Source organism: Acanthopagrus latus, chromosome 17 (assembly GCF_904848185.1).
Source record: "Acanthopagrus latus isolate v.2019 chromosome 17, fAcaLat1.1, whole genome shotgun sequence".
NCBI lineage: Eukaryota > Metazoa > Chordata > Actinopteri > Spariformes > Sparidae > Acanthopagrus > Acanthopagrus latus.
Genome location: NC_051055.1, coordinates 25,174,740 through 25,200,106, shown reverse-complemented (window position 1 = coordinate 25,200,106; position 25,367 = coordinate 25,174,740). Strand labels below are relative to the sequence as shown.

The window sequence follows — 25,367 nt, the reverse complement described above, 5'->3', positions numbered from 1 at the left end:
AATCTGATTAGAAGTTTCCATGTAATCTGCGAGCACAGCCCAGACTTTGGTCCATGAAAGATTGGGAACCCCCCCTGAACATGACTCAATGTAGAAATGACAGCAGAGCTACCCACTTGAGTTTCACTTGCTCTCTGGTGGGAAGCCTGTAAGTGACCTGGTCAAAATAGTATGGACAGAGCTGCAGCGTTGCCACTTCTGGCCATTGGGACATCGTGGCAAAGATTTTATTCAGCCAGTGGTTTTGCCCAAAGTCCTGTCCAAGGAAGAGTCTACGCCACATAGCTGACACCAAAGCATCCAGGCTGGTCTGAGCTGCTGAGGGCCCGAGAGGAAACAACTTGTACAGCGGTGGTGGGGCGGCCATTTTGCTAACTCTGTCCCCAATCAGAAACACAGAATAAAGATATTATGTATTGATGAGATATTTTCATGTAATCAAACACGCTGTATTTCTGCCTTATTAATCAGAGCTGATATTTATATGTGAGCATTTATAAGTCAGTTAATTGTCTGTAAATCATAGTAACTTACCCTGACTGTGACATGTAATCTCCTGTGAAATGTGATTATTTTGTTTTCATTTAATTTGTGTCCTGTTCCAGAACATGTGGCTTAATTCAAACAATGACTGAAGACAACAACATCAGGTTGATCAGGATGACTTCATGAAAAATGCACAAATACTTTAACGTAAAAGGAACATGCAAATATAGCTGTTTCATTGACCTACAAGTTAAATCTGTGGAGTATTAGCCAATAGTTGTTTGTTCCATTTTTGGAGAGATTAAAAATTTTATAGTTCTTAAACGTCTCAATCTGTTAAAAAGGTCTTACAATACACAAGATATGTGACACAGCTACTAAAGGCCTGACTGGTTTTATTTATACTCTCATGGGATTTTCCAGGAGACAACTGATCATGTTTTGGGTCTGTAGTAACTCACAGGTCGTATCAGGTCATCAGGCAAACTATGTCCTCATTTTCACCACTTTTAAAGAAGTAATAGACCTCGATTGTGAAACAGCTATTTCTTTTATAGCCTTACCATAACCATGAAATAAGTTAGTGCTATACCTTTCACTGCAATTACTATATTTCTTAAACATACTAAATAAACAAACTCTTTATTTTTGAATTAATAGAAATTGGAGCTTGCCTGACTCTGCCACCATATCCCAGTATCCCTAACTAATTGTGTTGGTATATAACTGCTTATCATTTACGGCGATTACTTTTATTTATATTGCTCTAAGTTGATTCTCCAATCCAGTTTTCATCTTTAAATGTGTGCTGTGTCATTTTTGGGTAAGAAATGTTAATCATAAGAGAATAATCTTGATGCTGAAACAAACTACATAAGCAAACTCTTCTACGTCACGACTGAATTAACAATCTAATTTTAAAGGACAGCGCAGTTGTTGTTTTACTTTGTTTATATTTGGCGGACCCTGCCACCTTTTTAGGTTCAGTTCTCCGGGGACATTTTTTTTTTTCCCTTGACAACATCTTGTTTGTTCACCAAGCTTTTTTTCAGCTCATTATTCTTCTCCAAAATGACATGGTGGTCTTTAAAGTAGGGCTAGAGTCCAAGACTTAAATAGCTCAATCTTGAAATACCTTCCTTACCTTAACCATTTGGTAAAATTCTGCTTATCTTTTACTGAAATGACATTATTTGCATTCCTTTTAGTTGTTTCTACAGCTCAGTTTTCATCTTTAAAGGTGTGCTATGTCGTTTTGTGGAAGTAAATGTTAATCATAAGAGAACAATCTTGATGCCTTAACAAACTAAATAAGCAAAAACTTCTATTTCATGACAGAATAAACAATGCATATTTACCTGATTATTGTCATTGTAGTGGTCTTTTCAGCATGGATAGAGTCCAAGACTTGAAAAGCTACCTTTTTAGTGGCCTTATCTTAACCATTTAATAACTTAATGATTAACTTTTACTGCAATAGCTTCATTTTTATTACTCTTAGTTGTTTCAACAGTTCAGTGTTCATCATTAATGTGTTGGCTGTGTATTTATAACCTCTGTGAAGCATTTCCATGTGACTTAATGAACAATACAAAGCAGATAAAACATATTGGAGTAACTCAAACTGTTGCTGTTAAATCTACTAACACTGCACTGCCTCAAAACACTGCGGGGATCATTTTGTCGTGTAAGGAAAACCGATTCGGGGCTTTTCATAGGTTCGTAATGTCATTTGGGTTTTCCTGTGGAGGGGAGGGGAGAAGTGCTGTGCGACATCCACTCTGCTCACTCGGTTTCGAGACTACCACACACCGCCGCGTCTACACAGCATCAACTTCACAACATATCGGAAATCTGGAGGAGGGAGGGTGTTGTTGGACATATCGACGGCTAACAGCTACTCAACAAGCCAAAGGGACATAAGCAGCCTCTCTGGTAAGAACGAAAACACTTAAAATCTACTGCTAACCGACACCGAAACCAGCACCGTGTGCGTGGCTGCTAGCTAGCTAGCCACCTCACTAACGTCAGTTGACCCGCAGCTGCTAGCTCACTCAGCTCGGCTCGGCTCGGTCCGTCTTCCCCGTCACAGCCGGCTGTGACGGGGACAGCTCTTTTTTCTCTGAAGAGTTTACAGGAGTGTGTGGTTTAAAACGCCCGGTGGATTATCTCTCGCTCTGGGCGTTCATGTTCAGTCGCACAACAGTTGAGAGATAGTTAACGGCGGCGTTATCTGCAATTTAAAAGTAACAGCCGTGTTCGGTAACGTCGCGGCGACACTGCGACGGATCACCGCGGTGATAAACGGTTAAAACGCTGATTTGCGAACACCGTGGCAGAAACGAACTAAGAGAAAAGTTTATTCATGTTTTAAGTGCGCCTTATTAACCGGTTTGCCGATCAATTTAACGTAGCATTAGCCACACAGACGGCTAGTAATTATCAAATAAATACCGCCGTCACTCCCCGAATGCTTGCATAACTTTTTGTTTTGTTTTTTTATACAAACTTGAGCGTTAACTCTGTTCGCACGTTAGCGAGCTTCTTTGTCGTCGCCGCCGCCGAAAGCACACAGGCGACACTCAACAAAAAGAGTTTTCGACAAGTTTGAGGACAACTTGGAGCTGGCAGCACTTCGGTTTATTTAATAGCTAACTACTTATACGAGGGCTTGAGTTAGCATAGTGACTGTTCGGTGTTGAAAATGCTCCTTGAGTACGGTATTTCACGCCACTTTTCCTCGCTTGAGTCGCTTGACTTCCAGGCAGGCGAAGCAGGTTTGGTCGCCTGTATTCTCATGTTTACCCTCCTCGGCAGAACAAAAGGCTCTGCATGACGGCCCCCTTCCCCCCTTGAGCTGTCAGATTGATTGAGACCATACTTGAGGAATGAGAGGGGCAATGCAGGAGACAGACAGGGCGACTAGTCTTTTATTTTATTTTATTGTCCACAAGAAGATGGATCAGTCGTTTAAAGGTGCACTATGTAGTTTTTCGAGGGGCGTGGGGATTTCCAGTGAAAAGTATTTTCCATACATACTTTATACCTCTGCATTGAATGATTTATTGAGCAGGGGCTTGTTTGTTGTGCTGAAATTGATACCAGCGATGTAAATCTCAAGCAATGTATATAAATGATCGCTGTGGACTTAAACTATCAATTATGTGTCAAATCATTAATAATTCATAGGTGCGTTGGACTGTTTTGTGTTGGAAAACTGACCCGTTAGCTACAAAATCCGAGTAGGCTATATTAGGAGTCAAAAAACAGATAAAGTTAACACTAAGTTACTTGAGCAATAATTTACATTACGCAAAATAGTGCCTTAGATTTAATCGTAGATGATTCTGTCTGTCGCTTTTCAGGAAATGGCCCAACTAACATAACATTTGATTTCATAAGTCTGATCTCAAGCTTGGAAATATCAGTCTTTAGATCTTGGTGGAAACTGTCAGACACTCACACAGAATTTTTTGAGTAGCTTTTGCTCTTCTTTATCTCTTTGCATTGGATATTCACATGGAACAACTGTTAGCAGTCACTCCAGGCTGGGTCTGTCTCAGTTTTATTTTGTATAAAAAGAGGTTCGATGTGTCAACGCTCCTCTTTCTCTCTAACTTGTTGCTCCAGTTTTCCTGTTGGTTACCCGGTCCCTGGGCGATTACCTCATCTCCATGGTTGTTAGTGCTAAGTTTGCAACCCACTGTCCCTGGTGTGTCGGTTAGAGCCCTAGGTTAACGGCACGCTATGGAAACGGCTTAAGCAGCTAGAGGCAGACAGATGAGCAGAAAAAATGGAAGGAAGGAGGGGATGGTGTGTGTGTGTTTTTTTTTTTTTTTTTTTTTTTTCCCCTCTCCTCAGCAGTCTGTCCCAGCAGAGTCGTACTCGAGGGAACAGCCATAGAGACGTGTACCAGCTGCACCCACGATGAATGGCAAGGGCTCAGGATGGGTTGCCATGGCAAGGACGCTGGCACGCGTTGTTATGCAGACACCTCTTTTCTCAGGCCATGTTTGCACATTATTTCATTGCCTGGTCTTGCTCGGTTGGTGCTTGAGAGAAAAGGCCAGCTTGTGTATACAGAAGTTGAATAATGGTTTTAGCTTAAATCTGTTGTTTTTTTTAGGACTGATGGTGATTTGTGTAAAGAATACCTCCCTGACGTCGTGGCAGCCTAGAGAAGAAAAATCTTGCTGTTGTGTAAGAGCTGTTTGCGGTCTGCTGGCCACATCTGTCCAGATCAATTTAACTTTTTTGTGCAGTATTAAACAGTATTAGTTCCTGATGAAACATTCCTGTTAATTAGCTGACACTTGCACTGTAAGTTGTAGACCAGTTGTCCAGCTGTGAAATACAGCTATCCTCCTGTAGCCACAAACTAGCCCAATCAGTGGTCCTTGAACATCCATGATAAGGAATATATCTCTGTAATAAGTCTAGATTTCTAAGCCTTGTTTCAGTTTTTAAGAAAGAGGAAATGATAATGCAGTGATTAATTCCCATTAAGAAAGCACAGCTGAGTAAAACAAGGCGCAATGGAAACAGCTTATTGTGGAATGACCTTTTCCCCATTTGTGTACATATCTAATGAGGTAGTCATATAATATGAATAACTCCAAATCTAATCAATCAAGTTGTTGCTGTTGGGAGCGTGACAAGATACTGACTGCAGATCTTAAAGGTTGCCAGGAAAAAAAGTGCACTGAGGACAAGATTTAATCTCTAGGGGAAATATACTAATGCTTTCATTCCAGACTTTCTGCCAAGGTTCTGCTCTGAAGCTAATGGGATATCGGGATGATTCTGAAGGCACCTGTGTTCAGATCCTGTCAGTGAACTAATTTTTTGTTCAAATTAGAGTGTAGGATTAAGTGGCATCTACTTAACAAAGGGGAACTAATGAAAATGCAGTCATTAGTCTCAGGTAATCATATGTTAGGGTCTCAACCATCAACTATTTTCATGATTAATCAACTGATTATGCACATGATTTTTCATCTGTAAAATGCTGAAATTGCCTGCACATTACAATTTACTAGAGCCCAAAGGAACATCTTCAAGCTGATACGTTTGTCCAACCTACTGTCCAAAACCAAAAGATTTAATTTCATAATTTACTAAGAAAAGCAGTGAAGCCTGATGTGTTTTGAGAATGTTATCAGTATATTTAAAACACATTTTCTTTTGAATATTCAGCTAATCGTTGCAACACTTAAACACTGTTATTTAAGGTACATTCCAGTTCAGCCAATAATATAATGAGCTCTTGTCCCTAAATCCTACACACTGGACTTTGTTTTATTGCTTTGTGCATATTTTCTTATACTCATCTTTCAAAAATCACGATCTCATCTCCTCCCTGCTAACACTGAATCAACCAGTGTAAGATCTGAATTGAAGTTTCTATACACGGAAGACTTGGCCTGCCGGTGAGGTGCTGTTACTAAGTCTGTTCAGCCTGGCACTTGGCGTTTGCTCATTGGCTAGTATCACATTTTATAAACTGACAACCACAAATGAGGTCACATTTAGCCCTGTGTGTGTGAATCATTACACTTGTTGATATTTTATTGAGCTCTTAAGATGTTAAAGGTTATGTGAAAGCAACCTACCACTTGCGTTATCTGTTTTACAAGAGCTTCACCCCTATCAGACTTTGACAGACTTAGTAACACATTTGTCCTTTTCAGATTAAATAGCAGGAGACTACCACACCCTCAAAAAACACTAATTAATCTATTCGCTGTGGGTAGGATTTGGGATGGATCCAACTTTCATACTAAACCTTCATAAATAGTGAAAAATAGCAACTTCCTAGGTCTTCTCATGACAGAAATGTGTCCTTACTGGTTTGTCCTATCTTAAATTTCAAAGACAGTAAAAATCAAGCTATTAAGAAAGTACTTACTTAACTGGTGCCTGTTCCCTATCTCGTCTCAGACCTTGTGCCTTAGCATAACCCAAATAGAAAATCCTATCTAGAACAGTCAACTCAGTTCTTCAATCAGTACTTGTTGTGTCATGCCTATCGCTGTCCCGTCATGCCTGTATCTTTTGTTGACGATGTACACAAGATGCCTGTCTCCTTGACAATGTCTGTCTCACTTGACTTGTTGCTGGCTAGCTAGCCTGCTGTAGTGGACAATGGAAAATGCACATTTAATGGGTATCTATATTGATATTAATACTGTTTTAATGTTATACATTAATACATACCCATTCATATGTGGTCAAGGTATTTAAAGGTAACAGGATGACGTCAGTATTGTGATACATTCCATTTACCTCAGAAGTTGGACGTTGGAGCAAGAAATTGTGACTGAGTGCCAGTAAAAAAAAAAAGGTCAGAAAATGGTTGTAGTCAGATTCCTTTTTGTAAACCAACTACATTTAGATGGAATGCACGATTACCTTCTCTAGCAGACTGATGCTGGCTCCTTCAACAGGCTAGGATCAGTGTTGACTTCTACATCAGGCTAACATCAGTGTAAGCCTTCCAACAGACTTACATCGACGTCAGCTTCTCTGACAGTCTGGCATTGACTTTAGCTTCTCCAACAGATCTGCACCGATGTTAGCTTCTTCTAACACTGATTGTTGCTGGTTCTGCAGTAGCTAAATTCAGATATAAGAATGGACTTTATTCCTAAATGCAGTTTTAGGAAACATGCTTTTAAATATTTTTGAATATATACAATTTCAGACATAGGAAGTCTCTGTTATTAGGCCTCTGACATATAACAGTCATTTTGTAATTGTAACATGAACATTCATTCTGCCGAAGCTTCAGTTCTGACCATTTCCACCTCTGCTCTTCTTCAGCACTCTTTCAGCAGCCACAGTTCTGGACACTACTCCATTTGAGCACAGTATATAGATTTCCGTTTCATTCATTAATCCAATGTTTCCTGTCTTAATTCTTTTTCCTCCGGTAGCAGATGCATATTAATGAAATCAGTTGCAGTTGTGTCTGAGCCCATTTTACAGTATACGCAACCAGATATGAGATAAATCATATAACATACAAATGTGAATCAGAATTATGTTGGCCGTTTTAGCTCGACTAAATGTTAGATCAACTTACCTACACTTAATGTCCAATCTTCTTCCTGTTAAGAGACAGATGGACTGTACACTTAAGTAACACTCCAATTGATTGCCATCTCAGAAGTCTGTTAGATTCGTATGAATGTTGTGTCCTGCTAATCTGACTCGTTTCGAATAGCCGGATACATAATGCAGTCTTGTACTGTGTCCCTGAATAAAATTTTAAGTGAATCTTTTTGCAAAAGCAAGTGGGATTTGATACACTTCTTACCAACAGTCCTACGGGTTAAGCAGATACAACAGGAAGGTCATGTATATAAGACTGCAGAGTATTCTCTCATCCTTGATAGACTGTCCTGACACATATAGAACTGATGACACACTCGGGCAGATGTGAAAGCTTCATCCTCTAATGCAGAGCCTTGGTATATGCTTCAGTGGGGTTAAGAGGTTATGGCCCTTATCAGACTGTCGGACTAGTCTAGGTTTTGTGGCAAGCTTTTCTATCATATGTGTTTCTCTACTGTCTTGGTAAAATATGCAGAACACAAGCGTTGGGCATTACCTTTCTTTTCAGTACTTACTTAATAAATAATGGCCTTTTTTGCATTACATGTTGTCTGCCAGGACTTTAGAAATCAATAGCCAATACGTATTAGCTGTTGTCTACCTTTCCTGCAGTAACTCTTAGCAGAAATGCTGCTTTCAAGGCAGTTGCAGCCAATTCTGCATAGTAAAATTGTACTCAAGTGGGGATGGGCCACATCTGTGCTTTGTACTTTGGTCATTTGATGTGAACCAGCTGTGCCTGAAATTTCTAGTTCAGATAGCTACAGACTGTGAAATAACCCATAGCTGGTAGTAAATGGTTGTTGTATCTATTTTTCATACCTTCCTGGCATTTCACAAGGATATGCAGTATATGATGGTTAGGCAAACCTATGGAAGAAGGGTTCTTGATACCGGCCCAATTGGGTCTGTGTTGAAATGTGATATTTGTGCTACTGATCATTTCTAGTCCAGGGCCTGGGCTGCACTAGTTGAAGAAGAGGAAGAAAAGTGACTCAGGTGTTCAATGGAGACTTTGTATGTATGTCTGGTTAGGTAAATCTCTTCTGCAGTCACCCCCACTGTGATTTAGCCTGGCTCGTTTGTTTCCATCCAGGGCTGCAATGGATGTCAATAGGCTGTGCGTTGGTTCTATGCAGTCCCTTTAGGATTAGTAAACCATCGTCCCTAGACGATGATCTAAATATATAACTCCCATCTCCTTCTATTTTCTTGTCTACTCTTTATTCTAACCCCCATGCTAATCCTCGTGGCTCCTCTCGTATTCATTCATGTGTGTGCAAGCATGCATGTGGACATACCATGTATATGTAATATTAATGCCCCATGGGCAGAAAAGGAAATGTCCCATTTGTCAGCTGTTATGTGCCATCACTGTATCAAGTGCACATTGCACAGTGAGTTAGAAAAAAAAAACAGAGACCAGAAAAGGCTCATTTTTTTTGTGTGTTAAATGTATGATATGTCATGCCAAACCTGCCTCTTTTTAAACTCTAAATGTAGGAAGGAAGGATTTCCGTGCTGCAGAGACAATGAAGTCAAAAGAACATAGTGTAACCAGACTGTTGGCTGCTCTCCCTCTCCCCCTCCAGCTCCTCTCGGTTTGCTTTGTCCTTCGCTCTCTGTGGTTCACTCCTCATCCTCAGCCTTTTAGCTACCATAGAAAGATTCGTCTAAATCTAGTCACTGGGTCTCTTTTATATGCGTGTTAAGTCAGTGCCTGAGCTTTGTTGAAGAAGGTGCCAGCTGCCAAATTCTCTCACTTTATAAGCCAACCCGAGCACAATATGGCCCTCAAGCACTAGAGCAAACCAGACTTATCATTTCTCCCATTTGTAAAGACATTTGTATATCTCATTACAGATGAATTTGATGCTGGAATATGAGAGAATGAGAAAAGGGTGTCCTAAGTTTTAACTCAGTCCCTTCGGGGTTTCCTAATGCATGATGCTTAGTCATCTAGCAACTCAAACTCGCCCACCACGTCGATCTTATCAGCCATGTTTTGTCCTTGAAAACCTGAGAGGTTTATTCATATTATATCACCCTAGTAAGCCTGAAAAGACCATGTTACATGACCAGGTAGTGAGTCTTAATAATTACTTAAAAAAAGATGGCAGTTTTCCAGGTCGCCTGTTGTTGTGCTCTAGATCAGGTCTCTGAGTGGTGGGGTTGAATTTCTCCACTGTGGGATTAACCCAAGTCTTTATGGAATGATCTTTTATAAATCATATCTATAATCTAAGGGGTTATTATAGGGGCCAGGCAATGTGAGAGAGGTCAATCCTCCATCTGCTCGCTGTTCCGCATGCAGATGAAAATCATCTGCAGCGGCAAGCAGAGGCTTTCCTCTCCTTTTTGATCCACACATCCCCTCAGAGAAAAAGCTTTATTATCCTTGAACTGAAAATCCTTGCAGTCAGCTGTCAAAGCAAAAGGCAGATAATACATCAACACTTCAGTTCAGTGAGCATGAATTTGTCAGATGTCCTCAGTATATCTGTGTGGTTGATTAAGCAGTCTCTGTGTTTCACAATTAAATGGAGGCGTCGTTTTTCGTCAGTTGTGATGAAAACAATAACGGTTTCCTTGCATCTTCTCTGAGGAAACACAGAAAGAGAAATGTGATAACACTGCAACACTCAGTACAGTTATTGCTCATATAATCGTTTATGAAACTGCATTGCATTGAAGAGGTAATTCCTTAAACAGTAGATGTAAACACAATATGAAATCAACTATGAATTCAACTATGCTTTCTCTTTTTTTGATTCTTCTCTCTGTCCAATTACAAAAAAACATATACAATCCTGATTACAAAAAGGTTTGGACACTATAAAACTGTTGTCTGTGTAAAAATAAAATGGAATGCAATCATTTTCAAACAAAGCATTCCCACACCTGTGTAGTAATGCCTTTTTGTACAGTTGCGTTTCACAAATAGCTAAAACTCGCCCCGTCCTTAATCGTGAAAAGATTGAGGATTTTGAGGACGCCTGTTTTATATCCAGTCATGATACTCTCACCGGTTACCAATGTACCTGTTAACCTGTGGAAAGCTTTCAACAACTTTCCCAAATTTTTGTTGTTCCTGTCCAAACTTGCTTGAAATTATTTGCTGGTATCAAATTGCATGTATTTACACGCTTAGAAACAATTAAATATAATGTCTTTTTACTTTTTTGAATATTACACAATGTTAAAAAAAAGATTAGCAAATTATCACATTCTGTTTAATTCATGTGTTTATGCTTTTTTTCCGAACTACTTTGGAATCAGGTCTATATACGCAGCTTGTCGTGTGACTGTCTCTGTTCAAGGTAATGTAGAGCTACAGCAAATATAATTAGCGATATTGTTCATTGACAAACAAGCGTATGGAAAAAGGCAAGCACAAGATGGTTGCACAATATCTAATGTACTCTGCACATGGAGTGCTTGTACTTCATTGTTTTCCCTTGTGTGATTAGCATGACATGCTCTTGTCAACACCAATACTGATGACTCCATTCACATATCAAATTACAGAAATTTTCTTGAAATAGCTTTTATGAACCACACATTAGCCCAAGATATATATATATATATATAGAGATAGAGATAGAGATAGAGATATAGAGATAGAGATAGAGATAGAGATAGAGATAGAGATAGAGAGAGAGAGAGAGAGAGAGAGAGAGATTTTGAAAAGGCATGCGAAGCTCTTACTGCTTTCAGGCCAGAGAGGCCTCTATTACTTGTACATTTTTTTGTTGAATTCAAGTGTACCAGGAGGCGTTGCATTACAGCTCTGTATGGTTTTCCCCTTTTATCCGGTCCAGTAGAATTAAGCAATTCTTAACCTTAAGGAATGAAACCAAAGCTGTAAAATCAGTGATGGTGGGTGAGAGGTTGGCAGCTGCTGCACTTGTTTTAAACAGTCTTTTCTATCTGTCTCTCTGTCTCTCACCCAGTCTTGTAGCATTCAGTGGGATTAGGATTAGCAGTCTGTGACTGTCTACTTTAACAAGTTCTAATTGATTTGCGACTCAGGATGTGTTGGATTCTGCAGCAGACAGGGCCAGAGCAGGGCAAGGGGTTATGCAAGGTCGGCAAACACAACATTGCAGCAAACTACCGCAACAAGGCCGCTGAGTTTGTTGGCTCTAGAGCTAGGAAGTTTCATCCACGCGGCGGTGCATGGCTTCCCGTCTGCCATCCGCTGTGGGCAACAGGCCTCTCTTTGGGGAGGCAACTGCACTGGAGCCCACGCTGGGCCTGATTAGTCAAGGCTATCCAACTGTGCTGTGAGTCTCCATGTAAACAAACAAAATCCATTTGTTGAGCCTGTACAGCACACAATTAGTCATTGTTTGTATGGGAAGGACATTCTGCTGTAAGCACAAAATCGCTGATGTCAACAGTTTGAACCGAAGGGTGTCAGTCAACGTAACTGTCCCTCCTCCTCTTCTTTGTTTTGTCTTTCAGAGCCGTGCTGGAGTGATTGGTCCAGTTTCTGTCCATCCCCTGAACCCAGTGGCTATCAGCCCAGTGAGCTGCGTGAGGTGTCTCTTAGCTGTGGATTGCATCATTATGAGACAATAGCAGTGGGAATCAAAACTCTCCCTCCTCCTCCTCTCCCTCCTCGATCTCCGCCTCCAGTTCTTTTTCTCTCAGCCTGACTCTCCATTCAAGCCCTCCCCCCTAACAAATACATGGTCGCCCACACACACGAAACCCTCTGACCACTCCCCCCACGCTGGTCATGGTCCACTCCCCCTGTCTCTCCAGCCAGTCAGGCAGTGAGCTGATGGGAGCTGTGTAATCCTCTGTAAAGTATAGGGCCTATACGGCTGCATATGCTCCCTTTTGTTATGGCGGCTGTTATTGTTGCAGAGGCCTCCCTCAGGAGAGAACATGAGGGAGAACAGAAGGCAGCATAAAGCCCACAAAGGGAGGAAGAGAGAGCGAGAGAGTGGCTGAGAGACACTGACGCTGCCATTTATTTGACCGGATGAGAATGAGCTTCACAGGGCAACGGATGGAATTCAGTAGGGGTGAAACCACATGATGTGGGACTGGTATTACCACCCCACGCCAGTCACAAATTGGACCAACAGTCAACTTTGGAGATATTTGCCACATAGTGACCCGCTGCAAGGAATGCAGTGAAATAGAGAAAAGTAGACAAGACTTTTTTTTCCTGGTTCAGAATATTTTTCTATTTTTTTCTCTTGTTGTTGGTCTTTTTAACTACACCCACCAAAAGTGCCTTTTAGTGTTGTTTCTGTCTATTTTTATTACTCGTCTTACTCTATATTCATACCCTATATTGCCACAAATTATTGCATGCATCTTTACAAACAGTAGCTGTCAGTTTCAGTGTGTGTTGCCATATTTAAGAGAAGGTCCATAGTATATTTGACTTTGTGTGTGCGTGTCACCAGCCACAACACCAGCCTCCATCAAATCAAATCCACAGCTGACAATCACCACCTTCCTTAATTTTGTCTCTGCTCGGGGAGAGCTCACATTGACCCAGCGTTAAATCACCGACATTCAGACTGCTCCAGACCAACGTGACTTTCTGCGCTGCCTCCTCCCGACGTCTGTTGCTTTGACAACGCAGAACCACCGCCATGGTCAGTATCCAGTCCAGATGGCGCTACCTTTTCATGTTTCTGGGCATCCAGCTGGTGGTCATGGCATTGCTATCCCGGGAGGGATACCAGAAGAGGGTCTCCTACTTCATCCGCATCTTCCGCAAGCCCGACAGCACAGGCCGTAACCACACGGTAGCTGGCGTCAGTGGAGGGGATGTATATGCCAACCTGTCCCACCTATCCAAAGCTCATCACCATGGAGATGATATGCCCTTCTGCCCTAAGACGTCCCCATTTATACGTGAGTGTTCCTGCCTGCTTCTGTGTCATTCCATAGTACTTGATTCTACTGTGTTACCGAAGGTAGATTACTCTCTCTCAGTAAAGAAATAATGTATGAACAAACTTACCTGGCAGTTTTCCAGAAATGCTTTCATTCATTAATCCATTCCTGACATCTTGACTGTGTGTGTTACTGACAGGAGCCCTATAGAACAGCAGTATTATAGTCATAATCAAGGAGCAATTTAAATAGGATTGTGAAGCTGTGAAGCTTTTTGTTCATTTGAATGTCTATGATATTGATGACTACAGGTTAGTAGCAGTGTTGCATCTGCTGTTGTACTGAGTCACCACTTGTTTCTGCTGGAAGTGTGGTTTTTATGGAAATTTTCAGAAATCTCATTTTTGGCACCTGCTGTGTTGTGCTATTGGAGCTTGAGAATTATGTTTTCACACAGTCAAAGGGGCCTTATTTTTTTCTCAAGATGTTTGAAGCAGTAACAGTGTCACCCGTGTGCATCACAGTGATACAACCCGACATTTCCATTCAGCATAATGAAGTTAACCCATCACTTGTGTAAGAAAAGTCGGTGGGTTTTCACACTACTTGGAATAGAAAACACACAAAATCTGCTGCTGCTTTGTGGTGCTGTTTTGTTGTAGTTTTTATCTGCTCTATCTGATATACTATCTAAGGTATACAGACTGCAAAAACATTATGAAGTGATAGAGGAGTATTTAGGCAACTTAAAAAAAAAGTAAAAATTCCCTGATTTAGATATGTTTACAGTTGATGTACACTAAATACAATTTATGTCACTGGTCCCCTCACAAATTTGCATTTGAGTCTGTCAAGGATTTACTTCAGCAAATCAGATAATCGGCAAGAAGATTTCCTTATAGTTTTTCTTAATACCAGTCATGGGGTGCAAAAACCCCTGCAATATTATAAGCCATATCATTAAAGCTGCTTTTTGTGGCTGACATGTCTCACAGCCTGAGGAAAGAAGCTGCTCTGTACTCCAGTGATGCAGCGGAACAGCAGTTTTATAACGTAACTTTTTATGTTGGTTGCAATGTAGCTTGCTGTTGGCGTAATATTAATATTAAAGGTGCACTATGTAGTTTTAGGGAACAACTTTTTATCAGAAGATTTTTATGCCTAAAACTAAATGAACAAACTCTTTTTTGTTTTCATAACTGAATAAACTAAGTAAACAAACTGACCGTAAAGCACAACACAGTTTCATACGTTTTTTTTCTTTGTTTATATTTGGCGGACCCTGCCACCTTTCTAGCTTCAACCAGTATTCTGGGGATCTTATTGTCTTCTAATAAATGCTTGTTATTTCAGTTATGGCAAATGTTAATGTATCATGACCTAATTAATACTGTAAATATTAAAATTTGAATTTGAATTGGGTTTGAATTTCTTCTGAAACTACAGAGTGCCCTTAAATCTTGCTGATCAATACATCTGTTAGCTGCAGGATTGAATGTGTATTAACTGCACCAAGACAATGTTGACTTTTTCACCCTTTTCACATTACAGTGTCAATCTTACATAGACACAAATATATAGATACAATACCTCATTACTATGCTTCCTGCAAACGATAGTACCAAAAAAATGTTTCCTCTTTCTTTCACTTACTTCTAAAACAAATAACACGCAAGTCAGATCAGTTTCTTTTACGAGAGCTTTTGTCCACATGGGCCACCAGGATCAACAAAAAAAAGAAATGTCCCTTGAAAGAGCTTCAAGTGAATACATATCTAAAAACAGCTCAAAATTAAGCATGACTAGAGCCCCAAATCACCAATTTGCAACACTCATTATTCTCGTTGTATTAGTGGACTGTAACCTGCTTGTGATTATTAACAGCTTTGCCAAACAGCAGAAAGTGAACAGAAACCTTCTGGAACCTCCCTAAAACTGGTTTAACAAGTGGAGCATAACTGATATATTTCCATCAGACTTCTAGGTGAAGCGCCTTCATTAAATTACAGAGTGAGGAAACTGTACTTAAAACCTCTTTTCAAGACTGAAGTGACACTTTTTAACTCACCTGGATTCGAGTTGGTTGGATGTGCAAATAACCTCTGTGATTAAATTATGAAATGTACTCTGCCTTTGAGGAGTGCTGTTTACAAGTAGTAGCTTTGAGGCAGGCACATTGTTGATGACAGATTAAATCTGCCCTCCAGGATGTCAAACAATCGGCAACATACCTTGACACTTCTTAGTTTTCTCCGTTACAACCGAGCAAACAATTCAAAGCTTAGGGCTAGTAAGTGGACCTTATATTTTTAAAGAAGCACATTTTTGTTTAGTGAACATCTTCTTTTCTAACAATGGAACAGTGTTGATTATGGAAATCATAAATCATACAAGTTTATATCCTCCGATCCATATCAACTCCACACTTCTTATACATAAGCTAGAAAATCTGATCGACATAGTAATTTTATTTTATGACATTTTATGTCAAAGCAGGCTTAGTTTCCTACTTCCTGGGCTCCGCCCTCTGCACATTTGTTCCCACAATATTGTCAGTAATTTAAACTCTTCCCTGTTAACTGAGCCAAATGGCATTGACTACCACCTGGTATTAAATCAATGGATTAGTCCTCAAGGTATAATGGAACTTTGGATCAGGTAGCAGAAACTAAACAGAAACCACCTGGAGTTTCCGTGAAACAGGTTTGAGGGGGAGGCGGTCGTGGCTGGGGAGGTAGATGGCAGCTTAGAGGTCGTCCACTAATAAGAACGTTGGTGGTTCGGCCCTCAGCCCCGTGCAATCTACACGTCAGAGTGTCTTTAGGCAAGGTGCTAAACCCCAAATTATTGTTATCTATCTGTGTGTGAGTGTGCACATGAATGAGTATTGCTCCTGATAAGCAGGTTTGGGCCATAACCTCCGTCACCTGTGTATGACTGTTGATGTGTGTTGTAAAGTGCTTTTACTGGTCGATAAGACTAGAAAAAGGACAATATAAATGTGGTACAGTAGTCCACAGTCACATTCAAATTACGGAGTGTGCAGGGCATAACAACATGTTGCTTGGCTATTTTTGACAAAACACATCCAGGTGTGCTATGGACAATTAATTATGTGGCCAATTATAATGTTTATATATAATATTATTATATTACCAGTGATTTTTCTTAATGAATCCTTTTGGCTTTAAAATTCAATTCAATTGTGAAAAACTCTTGAATGTGTTTAACAAAGAGAAGAATAACATTGTAGTAATACATCATTCTCGGCCACATTCCTGCTGCTTGTTTTCCATCATACTTTGTCCAGTATGATCATGAAATGGGTATTACATTTTCTTCTATGCCGTCTGAAAAAGTCTACATTTTTTTGACAGCTCAGTGTGACGAGTTATGCAATGTAAGCACCAGTGAGAAGAGCTGGAGGCATGTACAGAAATTATTTACTTTTATATATGTTACTGCTCAAATTTGAACAAGGACCAGGTGTCAGAACTGGTTTTGGTAAAAGCATGAACACATTTTAGCTGTGCCAGTAGGTTCAGTTCAGCATGACATGCTCACACTCTCATTTTGAAATGCAGTGCATCATGCAAATGAAAGGCTCTTGCACTGTAACCTCTTTATTTGCTTTCACTCCATCAAGCAAATCTTGTTTTCTGCTGATAATGACATCAGGCCAATTTGTGCCCACAGGTGGGCCGATCCACGTCAGCTTTCCATCGGGGCTCACTCTAGCGGAGGTTCAAAAGAAAAATCCGCTGGTGGTGCGTGGGGGACGCTACAGGCCGCCTGACTGTGAGGCGAGGCACCGAACGGCCATAATCATTCCCCACAGACACAGAGAACACCACCTCAAGTTCCTATTGTACTACCTACATCCTTTCCTACAGCGGCAACAGCTTCATTATGGAATTTACGTCATTCACCAGGTGAACCACACATAACCAAATGAGTTATTAAGATTAAAGGGAGCGTAAAAGGGTGGAAAAGGTATTAAAGGGACATTTTCATTTTGTTTTTTATAGATTTCAGGTTGTTTTTATTGGATATTCTCTGCTGTCATGGTCTGTATGCACAGTGTGTCCTTCATTTGGTATTCAGTGGAGTTCAGGCTTGATAGACAGTGCCCTCTAGTGGGCGGTCACTGGATGTGTATGTTAGAGGACGTCAACATTTGAGTGGCTTAAAGGGTTTAATCTCTTTAGCTGCTTGTGACAATTCCTTCATGTTTACCTCTCAGCACTTGATCCCTTACACCTCTTGAGCTGGATGTTTTGCAGAGTCATGTCGTTGACTCTCACTTCTCATGATTTGTCTTGTCCCTGCTAAGAAGATACCTCCAAATAAGCCTGTGTATATCTATATTTAGCGTGAGAAGGGATTTGCTTAAGCCAGCTGAAAATTAATGTGCTCCAGCTTGACCTTGCAATAAAATACAGTAATGTTAAAATTAATTCTGATAAACTGAGAAAGGTCTGCTGGTTGTTCTATATTAGTTACTGGGTTTTCCATCATGCACATCCTCATAATGTCAACTCAGAAGTCCTCACAAGTTGTCAACATCTAATTGTCAAACTTTTGAAATGTTGTAAAAAAAAAAAATGAAAAAAAGGAGAGAATGCAGTTTAATAATGGAAGAAGAAGAAAAAAAGTGCACTATGTAATTTTGGGCAAGACATTTTCATCAGAAGATTAAGATCTTCATTGTCTAATCTTTTTTATTTTCATGGCTAAACAAACTCTTTCTTTTCAAGACCTGAATAAAGTGTATAAAACATTCACCTTCCCAAAAGCAATTTAAAAATGCCCTTAAAATATCCATTGCTGGAAACGCGACCACAGACTCAGTTTGGCTTCAGAGGTGACAAATGAGTTGCTGTTTAAATACATGCAGACTGGTGTGTAAGGGCTCATTGTAAACATTCAGCCTGGCTTGACATTAAGTGTCTGTGTTTACTCTGCAGGCTGGAAACTACACTTTCAACAGGGCCAAACTGATGAATGTGGGTTTCCGTGAGGCCATGAGGGAGGAAGACTGGGACTGTCTCTTCTTCCATGATGTGGACCTCATTCCAGAGGACGATCGCAACACATACATCTGTGACTCTAATCCTAAGCATGCAGCCATCGCCATGGACAAGTTTGGCTACAAGTATGTCCTTTCTCATATGCAAATGTCCTATGAAGAAGAAATGTGCAGCGATGAATAGATTTAGAGCATTTTTCATGAAGAAAAGGTCCAAATTCTTTCATTCCAGCATCTTAAATGTGGAAATGTCCTTGTTTCTTTGCTCCTCTATGACACTTGACTGAATGTCTTTGGTTTTTGGAGAAAACAAGACACACTTCCTGGGCTTTTTGAAACACTGATCAACCTGATTGACCAAACAGTCTCGTACTTGAATAATTAGCAAGTTAATTGACAACGAAATATTATGGTTAGTTGCAGCCCTATTGATAGCACATAGCACATTCTGTGTTCCACCTTTGTTTGAAATACTTGCCTGTCTTTTAATCCTCTCCAGGCTTCCATACAAGATGTACTTTGGGGGAGTGTCAGCTCTGACGCCGCTGCACTACCTAAAGATGAACGGCTTTCCCAACAACTACTGGGGCTGGGGTGGCGAGGACGACGATATTGGTGTCAGGTGAGAAATGTTGAGGAAGACGCACAGTTTCTATGCTATGCTTAAATCATCTTTGATCTCTTACATGAGATTGATTATAAAATACTTACCAAATATCAGAATCAGAATACGAGTGTATCAGCATTTGTCAGCTCTGTTATGGATTCAAGATCACCATGTTTTGGTTTATGTTTTTTTGAGCCATAATAGAATGTGACTGAAAAGAATGACATTTATTTTCCCGTCCTCTCAGAGTGTCTCTGTCGGGGATGTACATCACTCGTCCATCACTGAAGGTCGGCCGCTACAAGATGATTAAACACAAGCTGGACAAAGGCAACGATGTGAACCCAAAGAGGTGCAGTAAACAAGCTGATGCAGTTGGTTTCATGCTGGGAGTTTGTAGCAGATCTGAATTATGTTTGCATGCAGACTTGAAACTGTAACACTTGATCATTAAAAGAAACAACAGAAACACAATACTGTTTTTGTACACAAAACACATTGTCACACAAAATAGTATCTAAAACTAGACTTTAATCAGGCTGTAAACAGCTGCATGCCTCTGTCAACTGATTGCGTTCCTTGGTGCATTCAGGGGCTGCTCGTACATATACACATTTAGTTAATATGTAGATGTATCTTAAGAGAAGTGTTTTTGTAAATCCTCTGTTTACATACTGTAGTTATTTCTCTAGTGTTCTACATATCCCAAATTTGTGTTAGATTTTAAAAAAGAAAGACGCTTCCTGTTATTTCTTTGACCCAGCAGAAAACAAAGGAAAGGAGAAACAAACAAACGCAACATAAAAAGTGAGGTCTGAATTGAACCCTGAGTTTGGAGAATCGTTACACCTCGTGTTTTTACTGCACAGGTAAAGCAAAATGGTACCCAGCCTTCAATAATCACTGATTTGTCTTTGCTCTCTGTTTGAAGGTTCAACATGCTGGCTAAGACACGTCAGACCTGGAAGACGGATGGGATGAACACAGCTGAATATGAGACAATCTCTCGGCAATACCTGCCCCTCTACACCAACATCACTGTCAACATCGGTACTGAGGCCGGTCTACATCCGCCTCCCCCAACACCACCTCCTCCTGCCAAAGGTGCAGGCAAACCTGCAGTCAAAGCGCCTGCTGAAGTGCCAGCGAAAGGTCCTGCCAAACCCCCAGCCGAACCCCCTGCCAAACTCAAAGAGGGACACCCAGATCGCCCCTAAGAGACTACTAACCTTTTTTCACCCTGCCATAACTTCAATGGGTGTTTTTTCTTCTCAGTGGCTTGGAGTTTTTTGCTCATTTAAAGCTTTCCCTCGTCAGTTCATGGAGGAATTCCTTTGAGTAGAATTAACCTCATACTGCCTGCGGACAGTGCGGTACTCGTCTGAGTGATTTAAAAACACTCGATTTATCAAAAATAAAAACAATGGACCTGAATTTCTCGACCCGGAGGTGACGGCTCTCTGCCTCAATTCCTGTGACATCACTAATTATTCTTCCAGGGGAGCCACAGTGGAGAGTGAAGGGTTAAAGTTGGACTCTATGAGTTTATATATCTACAGCGCTGTGGTCGCTGGCTAAACCTTGTGATGCCTTAGAATCATGTTCTTCTTTTTTTGTTTCTTTTCTTTCCACTCGTACCTTACATTATTTTAGAATATTGGGTTTAATGGAGCAGTAGCTGCGATTTCCAGCAGTCACACTCATTTTTTGTCTCAGCGCCAGTGAAAACGTGAGTGATGGTGATGGTTGTTGTTTCCACTTGAGTGTGTGAAGCTGCTACAGTACAGATCGAGTACTGCATTACTTCTACTGCTATTACTATTTCTGACGTAACGGCACACATATCCTATCTATCTGCAAATATCTGTGATCTTGTGAGAAAGGAGATGCTGGTCTGTATCTGTATAGTTTGTGTGTCAAAAGATTGACTAAGTCTTTCTAATGATTTCAAAGTTTTGGATGCTGTACTCGTCAGACTCCCTGTGTGAATGAGAATAGTGACAACATTTCAGTTTGCGCACCGAGGTTACCGCTCCTCTGTTTGTCTTAGTTGGTGCATTCACTTCAGCCTTTCAAATTAGTAGCCATTATCATCAACATTTGATTGAATTTTCTTTTTCTTGTGTTTTCTGTATTTGCCTTTCGTAGAGCAGGCCTTGGTGGCGGTGATCAGTCGTCTGCCTTCAGATGAGCTGGTGATTCACATCAAAACGGAGTCTTTATATATATATGTTGATTATGTACAGTGTGCTGTGTAACTCCTGATGTAAATGTCTCCCTCGAGTGCTGGCTTGCTCCCCTAGCACTTTGTATGCAGTCAATCTTTATGATGTCTTTTATTTCTTTAAAGCCCATCTCCTATCCTTAATCTGTACGAATCATAGAAAGTCACTTCTACAGCGTTGTCGGATTAGCATGAGTTAATTTTCTTTAAAGATCAAGTTACGGTAGCCAAAGTTAGCCGCATAAAGAAACACGTGAGTTCAGTAGCTTTAGCCAAAAGCAAAACGTGACAAATCTGTGTTCGCTGTAAATGGGCAACATAAGTTGTGTTGCCATGAGAGAAAACTGTGGTTTTGCATGTTTCGTTGCCAGTTATCTTTTGAGAAAGCTCACAAAGTCATGTCTGAATGCATCGTCCTCAAGTTTTCACCCAACACCAACAGTGTGTCGTTTGTGAAATGTAAAGGTCCAGCGGCAGATTTAGGGGCAGAAATTAAATATTCAGAATTATATTTCTGTTAATCACCTGAAACTAATAATTGTTGTGTTTTACCTTGAGATGAGCCCTTTTGCATCTGAACACTGGCTCCAGAGAGGACCTTCAACATTGGTCTTGTTTTAGCGACCAGTGTAAGGGAGGCGAACGTGATGGCTTTTTTTTCGGTTAGTTGCAATCTGTAACCGCACCTTAGATGCCACTAAATCCTACATGCTGGACCTTTTTAAAGTGCAACTCCACCAGTGTTACAAAGTGCGTTTACAGGTCTTGGGGAGTTCTACTGCATATATGGAAAAGTAGTATAAAGGCTTTTGTGGCTCAAGAGGAAGCTGCATTCAATCTGATAATTTCCCTCCAGTAATGTCACTCAGAGGTTAAGTTGCACTGTGGGTAATGTAGGCAGCAGGTTTTGAAAAGCAGTCCAGTGGTCTAGCATTACTCTTCTATAACACTATTGAACTCATTATAGGCAATTTATAAAAATAGGTTGCCTGCACTGGGCTGCTGAGTCACAGCAGGGGCAGTTTGTCAGATTGCATGCAGCTTCATCTGGAGCCACAAAAGACTTCATACTGCTTTTTTTTCCACATATGCTGTAAAACCCACCAAGACCCGTAAACATGCTTTTGTGAAAAAATAATGGAGTTGCCCTTTCAATGCAAATCTGAAGTATGTAGACACATGTTTAGCAAGTTACAGGGCGGCTTGCCAATGAAGAAACAAGCTGTGCTTCTTGTATTTTTTTTCCTTTTTCTTCCGAGCATTCATAAAAACAGTTCCTCACTTGGTTTAATCACCTTTAGCGGCTTTAATATTGAACCAGTTCGCCTGTGATTTGGCTCAGAAAAAGGCCAGTTCTTTAAGAAGCTAACACATGGAGACATCCACCATATCCTTACCACTAGTGCCCGTATACTGCATGGCGACTGTCCTTCTCATGTCCCTCCGCTATGACACATTTGATTGTTTACGTGAGAAAACGAAATCTAAAAAAAAACCAAAACAAAAAAAAAACCAGTCCCTTAATGCAGCGTGAGTGTGATCGAACTGACAGGTGAACAAGGCTGAAACCAAAGACGACTGCATGGAAGGCTGTGATGATTGATTGGGAAAAAAGTGTGTGTGTGTGTGTGTGTGTGTGTGTGTGTGTGTGTGTGTGTGTGTGTGCCGTATACCCCATATCTCCCTCTCTTATAATGGACCGGCCTATCATTTCCTTCGATCAGTAGCTGCTTCTTTTCTTTTTTTTTTATTGGCTGTACTGAATCTTGTTTATCATCATGTCATTGTGGTATTTGCTGAAGTGAACGAGACGAGCTCTGAGAGTAGGTTTTCTGTGATTTTCATAAATAGATGACTATAAAACTGTATTATCATTCTGATGTGAATTCATATCCAACTCCTATGGCCTTAGCAACAAAAACAATACTAGTATTTCAAACACTTGGTCACTAATAGCATCTTTATATTAAGAATAGATATGCATGGCAAAGAACCTTGTTTCGAAAGTTGGGAATGTACTGAGCACAACATGGAGATGATGCATATCGGCGCCCGCCTGGAAAATATGAAGCATGCTGAAGTGTCTATGTTGTGAAGCTGGAAGCTGTTTTACTGTGACATTGACATGCGAGTTTGCATCTGCTGTGTGGAGTGCTCCTCACTGGTGTGTTTAAATTTTGAAGATGATGGAAGCATTTTTTTTTTTTTTAAGCATAATGTGCAAAAAGTAGCTTGTGTTCCCAAAGTCACAATGTCCAGTCTCCACCCTTTACTGTTTAACACTCGACCTGATGTGTGAGGTTTTATTTGTTTTAAGCTGCTCTACGTGTGTTTTTATTCCGTTCTGATGTGGATAAGCTCAGCAGCACTAGAAAGCAGTCATCACAGGGTAGAACTGAAGCAACCAAGGGCAATGTGACTCTGTGAGCTGTTTCTGCTCTCTTTATGAATCCTGCACAGTCCAGAGTGGCCTTAAATTCATTAATAAACTGATTATTCAAAATGATTGTTGTTTTATTTGGATTATTCAGTCTTATTTTTTATTTTTATTTTTCCTGGTGCAATGACAGTTGAAATCATGCGATTTATCCCTGAGTATCTGTTAATTTTAGGAGTTTACAGATCCAGTCTTAAAGGTAATATTGCTAACTTTATGCAGACAACCACAGAGCTTGTAGAGCGTAAAAACGTGGTGATGGTGAAATAATGGTCCAACATGACTGGTTTGTTTACATCTGTGTCAGAATGCTGACAGTTTGTCAGCCAGTCTTTTGACGGCATCGTTATCACACACTGTTTTTTTCAGCAATCAACAATCTTGGTAGTTGCCAGTTTGTAATATTTAATGTTTTAATACACAGTTTTAACTTCAACTTAACTTTTTGTGTGTAATTTTCTTGGCTGGATTCCATTTAGCTGCCTCAGTTTCAGGGTCCTGGCACTGTGCATGCTGGCTCCCTGTCTGCTTCGTCAATGTTATTAGTAACACCTGTATGAGAATACAAAATGTCTGCTGAGTGAAATGCCCGTTGATTGATCATGCTGTGCAATACCTGTACGGGCCTGGGATGGAACATGATGTTTTACAAAGATCAACTCCATCGAAAATGTGCCACTTGGTCTCTCTGCAAGCTTTACGATGTTGGGTTGTTCGGCTGCCCTGTGAGTGCGAGCAGTGGGGATGTGAAAGGTAAGAGAACAGAGAGGTCAGTATACTGAATTGAGTCTAACGTAAAGATATATGCCTCTTCCTCTTAGGGAGGTTCATCAGGGTGACAACCATGTCTTAATCACATACGTTTCATATTTTTGTCATGGGTTGAGTCGTTAAGCCTTCTGGGACTTTCCTCACTGCCACCCCACTGTCCATTCCTCATCTCTGGGTACACCTCATCCTGCAGCCAACTTAAATGGAAGGATCGCGTCATGAAATTACGAGGCTGTCTAAAACTGAGCCAGTCTCACGCAGAGAGGAATGTTGTCAAGCTGGTTCATGCTGCGAAAGAAAAGGAGTGAAACCACAGCTAGTTGGTTTTAATCTTCTCTCATTACGTTAAGATTACTCGAGAAGGAACAAATGTTATATATCATAAAGTCGTGTATAAACAGTATCCTTTTATTTTCCCTCATCAGGTTTCAAAGTGTCCTTAGATGCAGCATATTCTCGCTCACAAGGAGTTTGTTTGTAGCGTTGAAGGCTTGAGACGACAATAGATGATAATCAGTTCAGCGCAGGGAAAGGAAATGAAGTCTATGTAGGAATACTTGTTGTCAAATGTTTAAAATTAAACAATCCACCTGAGATGAAGCACTCTGCCTTCAACTTGAGTTCTATTAAGAGGAAAACCTTCATAGTGTGACTTAACTTTGTTTCATTTTTTCATATTCGTCACAGACCACACCCTGCAGAATATGAAACAGAGTATTTTTGTTACAGGCTGGTCAGAGTTTACATTCATCCAGTGAAACGTCAGTGACTTCTGTCAGCACCGCGACAACAGCTAGCTGTTTCATGTGAACCTAGCTCAGACATCAATCCC

General features: G+C 40.5%; 1 protein-coding gene across 1 annotated transcript; it reads left to right on the top strand.

Moving 5' to 3' along the window:
• Positions 1-2,231: 2,231 nt before the first annotated feature.
• On the top strand, positions 2,232-23,830 carry si:dkey-199f5.8 (beta-1,4-galactosyltransferase 3). The gene is made up of 7 exons (XM_037074000.1): positions 2,232-2,421; positions 12,070-13,485; positions 17,164-17,399; positions 18,435-18,622; positions 18,996-19,118; positions 19,351-19,455; positions 20,035-23,830. The coding sequence occupies exons 2-7, from the start codon at positions 13,221-13,223 to the stop codon at positions 20,318-20,320; spliced, it is 1,203 nt and encodes a 400-aa protein (XP_036929895.1). The 5' UTR covers positions 2,232-2,421; positions 12,070-13,220; the 3' UTR covers positions 20,321-23,830.
• The last annotated feature ends 1,537 nt before the right edge of the window (positions 23,831-25,367 follow it).